The 11,714-nt window shown below is 39.8% G+C and overlaps 1 protein-coding gene across 1 annotated transcript in view; it reads left to right on the top strand.

Moving 5' to 3' along the window:
- The first annotated feature begins 1,355 nt into the window (after positions 1-1,355).
- Positions 1,356-11,714, top strand: part of LOC150096331 (netrin receptor unc-5 homolog) — a 50,127-nt gene continuing 39,768 nt past the window's right edge. Inside the window, exon 1 of the mRNA XM_090409034.1 lies at positions 1,356-1,466. Coding sequence (XP_090265160.1) covers positions 1,382-1,466 — 85 coding nt within the window. The 5' untranslated portion in view covers positions 1,356-1,381. The remainder of the gene's footprint in view (positions 1,467-11,714) is intronic.

The following is an 11,714-nucleotide window of genomic DNA, read 5'->3' as shown; positions in this document are numbered from 1 at the left end:
GGGGGGTAATCAGTCCTGGATCAATAAGCCAAGAGTCCGTTATATTATAATTATAATATAATTGGTCTATATTATATTATAATGCAATATAACTATAACATGAAGTGCGAAAAGGGAATTAATAATTTTTGGACGACCTTCCACCCTCCTGGCTTAGGCCACTACTTGAATCGAGTCATTTCATATCGCTTTTCCAAACACATGACACATAAATTCCCATCAATGTTTCTAATACCGATAAAATACCCACTCAACCTTCGCACTTAACAGAAAGGCTATCGTGAATCAGTTGTTATCGCTAATAACAGTTATTAGGAATATAAATCATCAATAATGAACTTAGTGAAGTATTTTTCTCCGTGCTGATGTTAATTCGGTGGGCCTAAAATCCACCATTGTCACACTACACCCTACATGCGAACAATGGTGGCTTGTCCATCTTTGCGTTGTCCTTTTGAAACGCAGCATGAGCATGGAAGAACAAGACCACGTGGTACATTTCGCTTCAAAGAAGGTTTCAGAAGTTTTTACCCGAAACGCTCTCTTATCAGAACACGAGACAAAACGCGGGACGTCCCTACCACCTATCTGTACATCTCTGCTAAGAACTTACCACAAAAACGCCCTCCTGGGTTTCCAGGAGTTACGACTCATGGGTGAGACGAAAGTCCAGGGGAAAACAGTACGGGGAAAGGCGAGGGAAGGGGGGGTGGAAAGCGGGACTGAAAGGAGGGGTCAATCGAATGCCATCGGAGGGAGGCGCGCTGTCTAGCATTCCGAGTAAATGCTGCACACGTCACTTGTGACTGGATGCGTCGGGCAACGCTCGGAGCGTTTCTGCTCATGCCGGGAGAACCGACATAAGTTTGGGCCACAACTAGTTAGTGAGGCAGTGGCAGCGGAAGATACAGGACGAGCGATGGGTTACGGAAGGAGGCTCCGAGATCGTGGGAACTAAGCATTGATTCATCGGAATCCTATGATAACAGCGAATAGCTGCGTTTCCGAGTCGGGAGCGTCGTTTACCACGTGCGTCTCTCCCCCAAGGGAAAACGTACACTCCTCTAGAAGCTGAAGCGACCGACTCCACCGCCGCCGTACTAGTTCATAGCATCGCAATCCCTTCGGATAATTCCTTCACAGGACTCCACGTGCTTGTGTTGTTACGATCATTTTTTTCCCCCGTTCTTTCCATCGTTCATTCGGTTTTTTTTTTTTTTTTTTTTTTCTGCAACCTCCCGCAACCCGCGTGAAGAAACTTGAAGATGGACTTATGGGTTTGCGTCGCACGTGCATTTGCTCCTCCCTAAGGTCCCGGCATCGACTTTCGCTCCAGCTGCTACGTTCTGTCGTAATGAGGAAGCCGCGAGAAACAAACACCATGACAAAATTGACCCCTTTTTTGGCATACGTCTTCTTGTGGTTGACAACGGCGTGGTCGTTAGGCTTAGCCAACCCAGAGGGAGGTAAGTCCCAGAATTCTCTCTCGATGTGTATATTCAACAGCTGCTGAGTATAATAAAAATTACGTAGTAATTGTTGATGTTATTTTATTATCTATAAGTGTAGGAATATTGCGAACATGATGGTAGTCTTCAGAACGCATAGAGATTAAACCAGCCATGTTTAAATGCATTGTCATAAAACTTCTTTTGTGCAATAAAAAAAACATTCCATGCCATGCGAATAACACTGATAGCATGTAATGTGAGAACTCTTTGCATGGAAGTTTAAAATCTTATGACCTCCAGTCGTAATCAAAGTCTAGAACATTACCTTAGCTTGTGTTGTTTAAATACAAGTCGAAAAATTAGGATACGAAAAATTAAAAAAAAAAAAAAAAAAATATATATATATATATATACAGTATATATATATATATATATATATATATGAATTGAAGGTCACACTTAATTCTAGTGCGATCATCAATCTAAAATCTGATTAGCTTTTTGGACGTAGTTCTTCGCCTTTATTCGTGTTAAGGGGCAATATAATGTCAGTGGCTCTTAGATAAAGTTCATAGTCTGAAACCTCGTTCACCTCGGAATATCAATAATACTTGTTGCTAAAAATGGATTTTTGATGTGTGATTCCACTTCACTTTCAGAGATAGGTCAAATGCGTATAATAAAAAAACAGGGAATATCCCGACTTCAACAGAAAATTCAGCCACGAAAATGATGGCGTAGAACCATCCACAAAGTATTGTGAAATCACTCCCTCGTTGACTCATTTAGACTACCGCCATGATGTAATAGATTTCTTACTAAATTGCAATTCTGAAAATCCCAACTTGTAGAATTTTTTTTTTAGAGTGGCGCCACCTACCCACGAGTTCAAACTCCAATATTCAACGAACATAAAAGCCATCGGCCCTCCTTAGCGTTCCTGATTAGCAATCAACGGCTGTTTCCATAACAACGCCAAGCTTAAAATGCCACAGCTTCCTTAGCCACAAATTCTTGACGATAACGTCTTAAAATTGGTAGAAAATTCATTATTTTCTCTCCATCTGTATCATAATCAGTTATATGAATTAATAGTAGCGCATTTATTTAAAGAAGTTTACAGAAATATACTCATGACACATTAGTTAATTTTTAGCCACTTTTAAACTACACTAAGAATAGCTAAGTTTGACCCATATACTTATGGTGTTTATTTATACAGCGCTTTGAAGAAATTAGGACAGGAAGTCTGTGTTAAAAGACTGGGATATTCTCCATTCATTCAACTGAAAAAATAACATTAAAAACCTCGAAATAATTTTTTCTCAATCGAATGTTTTCAAATATGTTATTTTTGAATCGCACATTTTGATTCCATAGCAACCACAACTAACAGTACAATGACAATTAAAATGCAAGTATTGTTATTACCTACCATTGTTGCAAATAACTGATTTTAAAAACCCGTTTAGTTTCTATAGTAACCAGCATTGTTGTCAAGAGTACAGTGATAATTAAAATGCAAATATTGTTGATAATACCTGACATTGTTTAAATAAGTTATATCGAAATGCACAGTTCCCATAGCAACCACCATAACATGGGGATATTTCTAACTTTGCGTATGATATTCGTAACAATTGGAATGCCCCAAACAATATAACGTATTGTTTATCAGATCTGATGATATAGTTATTGTTGGCAATTCGTATGATTACATTGTTATGTAAATTATTTGCATCGAATGCATTTTCTTCTAAGAAGAAATCCAAGATTGAGAAGGACGTAACAGGTTGACTAAGAAACCTCAAATTACCCCCCCTAGCGTGAGAGAGGGGGGGGATGCCCGTTAAATCAATCGCAACTACGGATGTGGCAGACTGTAAAAGTAAGCCAAAACTCGTCAACATGTTACGGGGCGCCGCCTCCTAGCTTTTCCCTTTTCAAGACCATTCACCCCCCCCACGAAGTTCTACTTAATTCAATTAAGAACCTTTAATTAAGTCTATTTAATTAGAATTCTTTTTCGTTGCGGAAATTAAAGAATACCTGAACGACACGGGCTCTCTCACTTCCGTCAATTAATTGACGGAAGGCTAATTAGACAGTCGGGCGACTTTCAACAGCTCACTCAAGAAAACTTCCTTCGTCAACTCGGGCAAAATTTTCAAGAATTTCTCTTGGTGTTGTGTGTGTGTGTGGTTAACCTTTTCGGAATGACCCCGTAAATATCCGTATCACTTCCTCTTCTATCATAACACTTTATTAAGATTGATGACCCACCAACGGCTTACAGGAACCCCGCTTTAATTTCACAATAGCCAATTAAATGATGGCTAAAGGACGTCACTAGAAGGCCAAAAATGGCTACACCTGAAAGACGTTGGAAATGGCGGTTGGATTAAAATATGCAAAGTGTCCAAATTCAAAGCCGAAGAATTGGACCCCCGTGAGGGTTAAGTGTTGAACTTGGTCTATTCCCCACCCCTCTTATAATGCACTTCTCTCCCAGACAAGATTTTCGAAACGGTGACCTTTTTTTCTTGAGAGTCAATGGAACGCTAAGGGTCTTTTGTTGACAGGCTAGTTGCTCGTCTTTAGTCTTTTGTCACGCTTTGTTCACCGCTTACTCACCGTTGCCACTCCTCCTTCCGATAAAGCATGAGTCCACGTGCCCTACGGGAGCCTCAAAACATCGTGAGATGCATCCCACCTGCTACAGACGGTTTCTGAACATCCTGTATAGCCTCGGGAGTTGTCGGCGGTCCTTGTGGTGTGAAAGCCTTAGTGATGTTGTCCACCCCCCCCCCTCCTTCTCAACAGAAAGAAAGAAAGGGGGAGAAAGCAAGGGAAAGAAATAAGGGGGGTGTTCAACAGGAAAATGTACACTTCCTGCGCGAAGGAATATTGTTAATAGAAGTTATCATTAGGTGTTGTGTTGTTTAGTACGAGGTTAGCTTACGGGTGAAGATCTAATGAGTATGTGACATCGTAGGGTAGGGAATCATCCTGTTGAACCAATAGATAAAAAAAATTCCGAACTTCCCCCTTTCCTCAAGTGTAGGCTGCTTTGGAGCCTTTTTTAGAGACCTTCCTTCAGTTTGGAACTGAACTTAAAAAAATAAATTTTGGTAGCTACATCGATGGTATTATTTTTATGCCTATTTTTGTTTAGGAGTGCCCCTTTTTTATAATATCATTGGCTTTTTGCTCAAATTTTAGGGCATTACTGATGTTTTATATGGACAGATATATATGAAGAATATGTAGGAAGAAAAAAACGGACCTACCTTTGTAACATTCCCATGTTACTTAGAGGAGCAACATGGGAATTTTTCCAGAATTAATACCTATTAATAGATACAATGACAAATTGGCCTTGGTTGACTTTCTTCGTATAATAAAATATCACTGAATTCAAAATAAGAACTGATATTATTATAATTTATAATTAAAAGAGCGAACGAAGTATTCGGTTTCCTGAATCTAAACCAGTAATTTCTGACTTATATCAATACTCCTCCCCCAAATGTTGGAACTATTCTAATTACAGACCCTTTCTTATTCACCTTTTTTTATGGATTTTACGTGACTGCAAGCATTTCACGCTATATTTTTAGTTCGTTATTAGAGCCTTCGTAGCTCAGTTGGTATAGACGAAGCCCTTTGGTTAGAAAGACATGGGTTCAGTTCGCGTCTATGACGTGAGGAACCTTTATGTGGTCTCTCTTTCGACTAAAGGTGAACTAGTTAGTCTCCTATCAGAAGTAGAGGGTTTTTTCACCCGGAAACTCGAGTTTTTCGTCCCTCAGAACAGACAAACCGGCCTGTGAACACATACGGATCTACAGTCATAAAATACATACTTACTCCCTCACTAAAAGGGCTCAACCAGCCCTGAGGGACGGTAGAGGAACAGGGGAACCCCATACGAATAAATAATTATTTATTCGTATGTTAGAATTTGTTAGAAAATAATCGTTACGATTATTTTCTAACAAATGTTTAGCCCAATATTTGGGAGAAAAAAAGAGTTCTATAATGGAAAGCATTAGAGGAAGGATGTGACCTAAAAATATCTGATGTTCTAAGCTTTAGAAACGGCTTACAATGATGTTCTAAAGCTTAGAACATCATTGGATGTTCTAATTATGATATATTATGATGTCACAGTAGAACAATGAATCAAGTGATAAATTATGTTATAACAAGATGATTATATTGTTGCGTTTCTGTTACCATAGAAACAGAAACGGATAGCATTCAAACGTGTCAATTTCAAAGGTCTATTTCTAACTACATAGCTGTTTAAAATGATCGCTTCTCTATAAAAAATTACAGAAACGATCTGCTGTTAACAGTCATCGATATATGCTAAAACAATGTTGATATACAGTGCTTCATCCAACGTCCCCCACAAACATGTAATAGCTGATAGGCCTCACCATGTGTTAAGGGAGACATTGAGCAGATAACTGAACACACCAGTGCGGATTTCTACTTCGAGAGAGGTCGCCATTCTCACGTCGTCTCTGAACTCCCATGTGTTGCGCTACCGAAGCACACCTGATTGTATAATTAAAATATCTCGTGTCATATCCAATTTCACGTGTTCTCCCGATTCGGTACTAGCAACGTTAAGCACGTGCTACTTGTCAATTTACAAACTAGCTTAATGGGGTCTTGTTCTCCCCCCCCCCCTATTCTCACGCGCGCGCGCACGTGGCTGTTTAAGGGGGTATATTGGAACATTAGCGTGGTGGGTGGGTGGGTGAATCGGATGTGTGTGTTTTGGAGAGCGACGTTGAATAAGTGTTGGTTGTGTTGCACGTAAAATGTAACAAGTGCGTTTCGCTATTTGTTCGGAGAGGTTAATTGGAAAATTAAGTAATTTCAGGGGTTTACGTAATCTGTTGGTTACGTAAAATCTACGTATGTTATGTTCCTATTGTTACTAAATGGAGATTTTAATTTTTTTTTTCTAGTCATAAGTCTGCACAAGCGCAGACTTTGATTTTTTACACACGGTTAGAAAATTAAAGCAAAAGTATATATTTTATTATATATTATCATTTTCTAGAAAGAATACTAAAAGAAATTTTCTATAGCTAAATATTTTATATATAAAGTAATTTAAAATATGCTAATACACCATTTAGTTATTTGTATATGAAATATATAATAACTGCATTTAATAGAGAATACATTTAACATTTAATTTATTTAATTTAAGAGTTGGAGATACGATGATTAATACCCTTGGAGGGTAACGGATGGCAATGCTGTACCAATGAAGTTTAACTGAGGTTCGGCTGTTGCTGTTATCCTGCTGAGTTTCGAGAGTTCGCTCTCTTAGGGTTTTTGCCTTAAGGGAGCAATTTGAGTCTCCGGGGAAAGTGCTCTCCGGCACGGCCCGCTGAGGGGTTCTTGTCGGTGAATTATTTTCTTCGGAATGAGCGGTTCTGCTCGGTGGTCAGTTTCACTGAGTGGAACCAACGCGGAGATTTGGACGGTGTTTCGCCCACGAATGAGTGGCCTAGGGATCGTCTGATTTTTTGAGATTTTACCCCTTTACTTAAACAGAGGGTAACGGATGGCAATGCTGTACCAATGAAGTTTAACTGAGGTTCGGCTGTTGCTGTTATCCTGCTGAGTTTCGAGAGTTCGCTCTCTTAGGGTTTTTGCCTTAAGGGAGCAATTTGAGTCTCCGGGGAAAGTGCTCTCCGGCACGGCCCGCTGAGGGGTTCTTGTCGGTGAATTATTTTCTTCGGAATGAGCGGTTCTGCTCGGTGGTCAGTTTCACTGAGTGGAACCAACGCGGAGATTTGGACGGTGTTTCGCCCACGAATGAGTGGCCTAGGGATCGTCTGATTTTTTGAGATTTTACCCCTTTACTTAAACAGAGGGTAACGGATGGCAATGCTGTACCAATGAAGTTTAACTGAGGCTCGGCTGTTGCTGTTACCGCCTGGGGCGCAGAGATTTGAGAGTTTGAGTTCGCTCTCGTAAGGTTTTTGCCTTAAGGGAACAATTTGAATCTCCGGTGAGGGGCTTTGTCGGTGAATGCTTTTCTTCGGAATTTGAGCGGTTCTGCTCGGTGGTGGCGTGTGGGTAGAAGGCCATCACTGAGTGGAGCGAACGCTGAGATGGACGGTCTTTCGCCCACGATTGAGTAGCCTAGGTCGTCCGAATTTTTAGAGACGGCTTTACCTTAACATATGGCGATGATTAATACCCTTGGAGGGTAATGGATGGCAGTGCTGTAGCCAATGAAGTTCTAACTGAGACTTGGCGATTGCTCTTGCCATGATCAGAGCTTTAATAGCTCAGTAACACCTTATCCCTACACTGTCCTCTACAGATAATGGGGAAGATGAAAAGCATTCTTGCTTCGCCCCGCCAGTCCTTATAAGGACTACATTTAACTATATTTAATAATTCTATTAGCGAATGAAAGAACTTGTATCAATGACAACTGACCTTTAACATTTCTGCATAGCAACCTCGAATGCAGTGTAATGACTGCATTTTTTTAAAATCATTACTAATGTTTTGATACTTTCTCAGGGTTATTCTTAACAGTCCTTTATGTTTCCGCAGTGTATGTTTGACCTCTGAACTTCAACATGGTGGCTTGGGGTCGAGAGGTCGCAACGCTTTGATCTATGTTTATAGGTTAGCTTGAACCTGTAACGAACTCCTTTCTCCGCTTTTCACCCTTCTGTTTTTCCCCACACTGAATACCAGGAAATCACCCTCCCTCAACCCACCCACAACCTTCACAGACCCTTACAGAAATCATTAAGAAAGCGGGAACTAATTAAAGAGAAAGAAAGATAGAAAAAAAAAATCCAGGCAAAAGCTTCTCAACTTTCAACAGCTGGAATATTTCCTCTGTACCTTCGTACCCAGTCTCCCCAACCATCACCCTCCCCCCTTGTTCCAACACCCCTAAGAGCGCTAGTTGGTAATTGTACTTCAACGTCAACTTAGAGGTCACCGATAAGTATTTGTTTTCATGGGACTAAAGTGGGATTTGTGTACATCATAATATTTGTTGAAAATGATGCATTCTGTAAACATTAAAAAGAAAACGTAAGTCTTCAATGCCGTTGACTGATACGATATTTTGCAAAAACAATGGAACACAACATTGTAATTCTAACAATGTCACAGAGCAGTAGATTTCATATGATTTGTAACAATGAGAGAAAATGTGTCGTTTACAAGTCTAACAATACCATTGAGCAGCAGATTTCATACGATTTGTAACAATGGAAGAAAATATGTAATTTTCAAGTGCAACAATACCATTGAGCAGTAGATTTCATACGATTTATAACAATGAAAAAAAATTGTCGTTTACAAGTCTAATGTAAACGTTAATTTGCTAATTAGTATGCAAAAATAATAAATAATAAAATATATAAGAGTAATAAAGTTATTGTCCAGAACGAGTCTTAGTTCAATTACGTTAAATCATTTATTCACTGTTTATTCTATTCACCAACATCTTAGCATCCATGCAGATACACGCAGTTATTATTTCATTTGCATAGAAACGAATGGAGAGTTCATCTTCATATTCTTTCTTCCACAGCTTCTGGGTACTACTTCACGCCATCATTCCTTCCTAAATCAGTGTAATGGTGGACAGAGGGAGACTAATGACTTGTTTGTTCACTGATTATTTATACAGGATGCCTGGCAAGTCACCACAGAGGTGGCCCATCTTCTCGCGTACTGAAGCCTAGTGTCCCGAACTTAGTAGAAAGTGTCGTCCATGTAAACACATGCTGTGCAGTCGTCATCACGGTCGTAAATCACTACCATAAAGTGTGTGTGTGTGTGTGACCTTTTTGGAGTTCTTGTGAACACTGAAGGAGGGGAGAGGTGGAGGGGGGGGGTGTAAGGCAGTTTGGATTGCTCTTTGCTCAATGGAATAGTGGAGACATCTTAGTGTGTTTGTAAGTCGCTTTGTTTCTATTATTTAGTGCGGGGTTTGGTTACGACAACTTTAACTACTTTGTTGCATTCTTTGACGATCCCGTATCCAATCTAGACGTTTACGACATTTATCTTTCTCTCCGAGAGAGAGAGAGAGAGAGAGAGAACAGTTGTTGAAGCTGATCTATTTACAAATGTACTAACTCATTTCTGTTGGTAAAGTGTGTTGATGAAGAATCACCTTTCCCACTGGATAGATGAACGTTTGGACACAACGAGGCCTGCAGATTTATAATTAATAACCATTTTAATTATGCTGACTACTTCTGGTTCGGTGGACCGCATTATCAGATAGTAAATCACGCCATAAATGAAATTGCAAATCGGAGCAACAGTCCGTAGGAAATATTGGTTCCAGGACTGTTTCGTAAATGGTGAATACTTCTTAGGGGGGGGGGGGGTTACTTGAAATGGATGACTGCGTCAAGATCAGTTGATTTCTACAGAATTGTTCAGAATCGGTTGTTATTATAGTTGGTTCCTATTCATTCATTAACTTAGATTTTTTTTAACCTTTAGCAAGAACACTCTTCATTTATCATTATTATACTTAAGTAATCTGTTAAATAGACAATCGACTTAATTCTGTGTGGTATGTCGTCATTTTTTGTCACCTTTGGATAAAAAAAAAAATTCCTAAGACGTAAACATTTTTTCTGGAGTGATGATTGTCTTCTTGATACCCTTGCTGGCACACCCGTTCATTATTTATTACATCTTCATCACGAGCTGTTTGCCTCGTGCTCACCATTCAGAGGATAGCTACCTATCTAATCAATACTGTCATACGAGAAAAGACAATCCCCAGAAACCCGACATCAAAGGTCAGCGTTTATCCAGGTCATTAACCACAGCGGTCGTAACCCTTGATTGGGTTGTTTCCAACAAGCCATCGGCCAGGATTTCCTATGGATCAAATTTGGCAGAAAGACTGCGACACAGATAGCCATTGAGGTGCCTTGTCAGCAGTAACTTTTTCCGGTCTTAAACTCCCCCTCCCCACAATTGGTTTGCCAATGGGGGGGAATAAGAAATCATCCTCTAATTAACATGTTATTCACTGTTTTAACTAAGCAACATTTGCTTTTAATTAATCCGCAGATAGAAAATCAATTCTATAGAACTAGGCCTAACAATATTTTGATCCGAAACGTCTCATGAACCAAGTATATAAGTACTACCTCTGTGTGTGGGGGTACTACACACAGAGGTAGTACATTATATATGTCCTCACTTTCGAAAATTAGGGTAACCGTCTCCACTTGAACCATCGCGGCAGTTGAGTGCATTAATTGCCAACGTGCCGTGTAAAAGGTGTTAAATGCTATCATCTTATGTTCCTAATCTTAACTGATAATTATTTGTATGTAATCATGTCTGATTTTCCCTTTCAGTCGTTTCTGATCGTAGGTGACTTTGTAGGCTTGGCCCACAAAATATTCCTGGTAAGATTTTTACAGGGTAGTCCGCCATTGCTTTCACCAGCCCCCTATTTTATCCGGGCTCGGGACCAGCATATGGCTGGGAATTATTCATGACTGTAATCCATGTGTGTTCACGGGGCTGGTTTGTCTGTTCTGGTGGACGAAAAACCCGAGTTTCTGGAAGAAAAAACCTCCTCCCCCCGTATAAGACCGGCTAACTCACCTTTAATCGAAAGAGACCAGATAAAGTTCCTCCCATCACTGACGGGAATCGAACCCAGGTTTTCTCCGACCAAAGGGCTTCGTCTATACTGATTGAGCTCAGGGAGGCTTACGTATGCAATGTACAGTCGATTTTTTAGAATTTTTTAGATTACTCCCCCCCCTGCTTTTTTTTTTTTTTTTTTTTTGCGAAAAGTCTTACTTATCTCTGCCAAAGACTGACTAGCTTAAGAACCTGATGAAGAAAGAATGCCCACAATAGAACCTTTTCCATTTTTACGATTGTTAGAGGGTTATGTCATGTAGAAATCGTATAAAATATCCCCCCCCCCAAAAAAAAAGAGTTTGGCCAATAATTTTAAAGGATATTTAGCGTTTGTGGTTGACCAAAACTTCTATCAGTACACATTTCTTTGTTAAAAGTAAATTTACGAGTTCTAAAGTGGAAAAAATAACATAATTTATGGATGACCTTATGTGTATATAAAGTAAGTGGAGTATCCCTCCCTTGTGTCACACTGCTTTCATTATATTTCATGAGGTCTGCAGTCGGAGCTGATAACATGAATGGGTCATCCTGTCCGACCCTGAGTGGACCAGTAGGCTCATC

The sequence above is a fragment of the Typopeltis vanoorti genome, chromosome 19 (genome assembly GCF_054136105.1).
Source record: "Typopeltis vanoorti isolate ZY-2024b chromosome 19, IOZ_Tvanoo_1.0, whole genome shotgun sequence".
NCBI lineage: Eukaryota > Metazoa > Arthropoda > Arachnida > Uropygi > Thelyphonidae > Typopeltis > Typopeltis vanoorti.
Note: the sequence above shows the minus strand (reverse complement) of the source record. Positions and strands in the feature narration are given on the sequence as shown.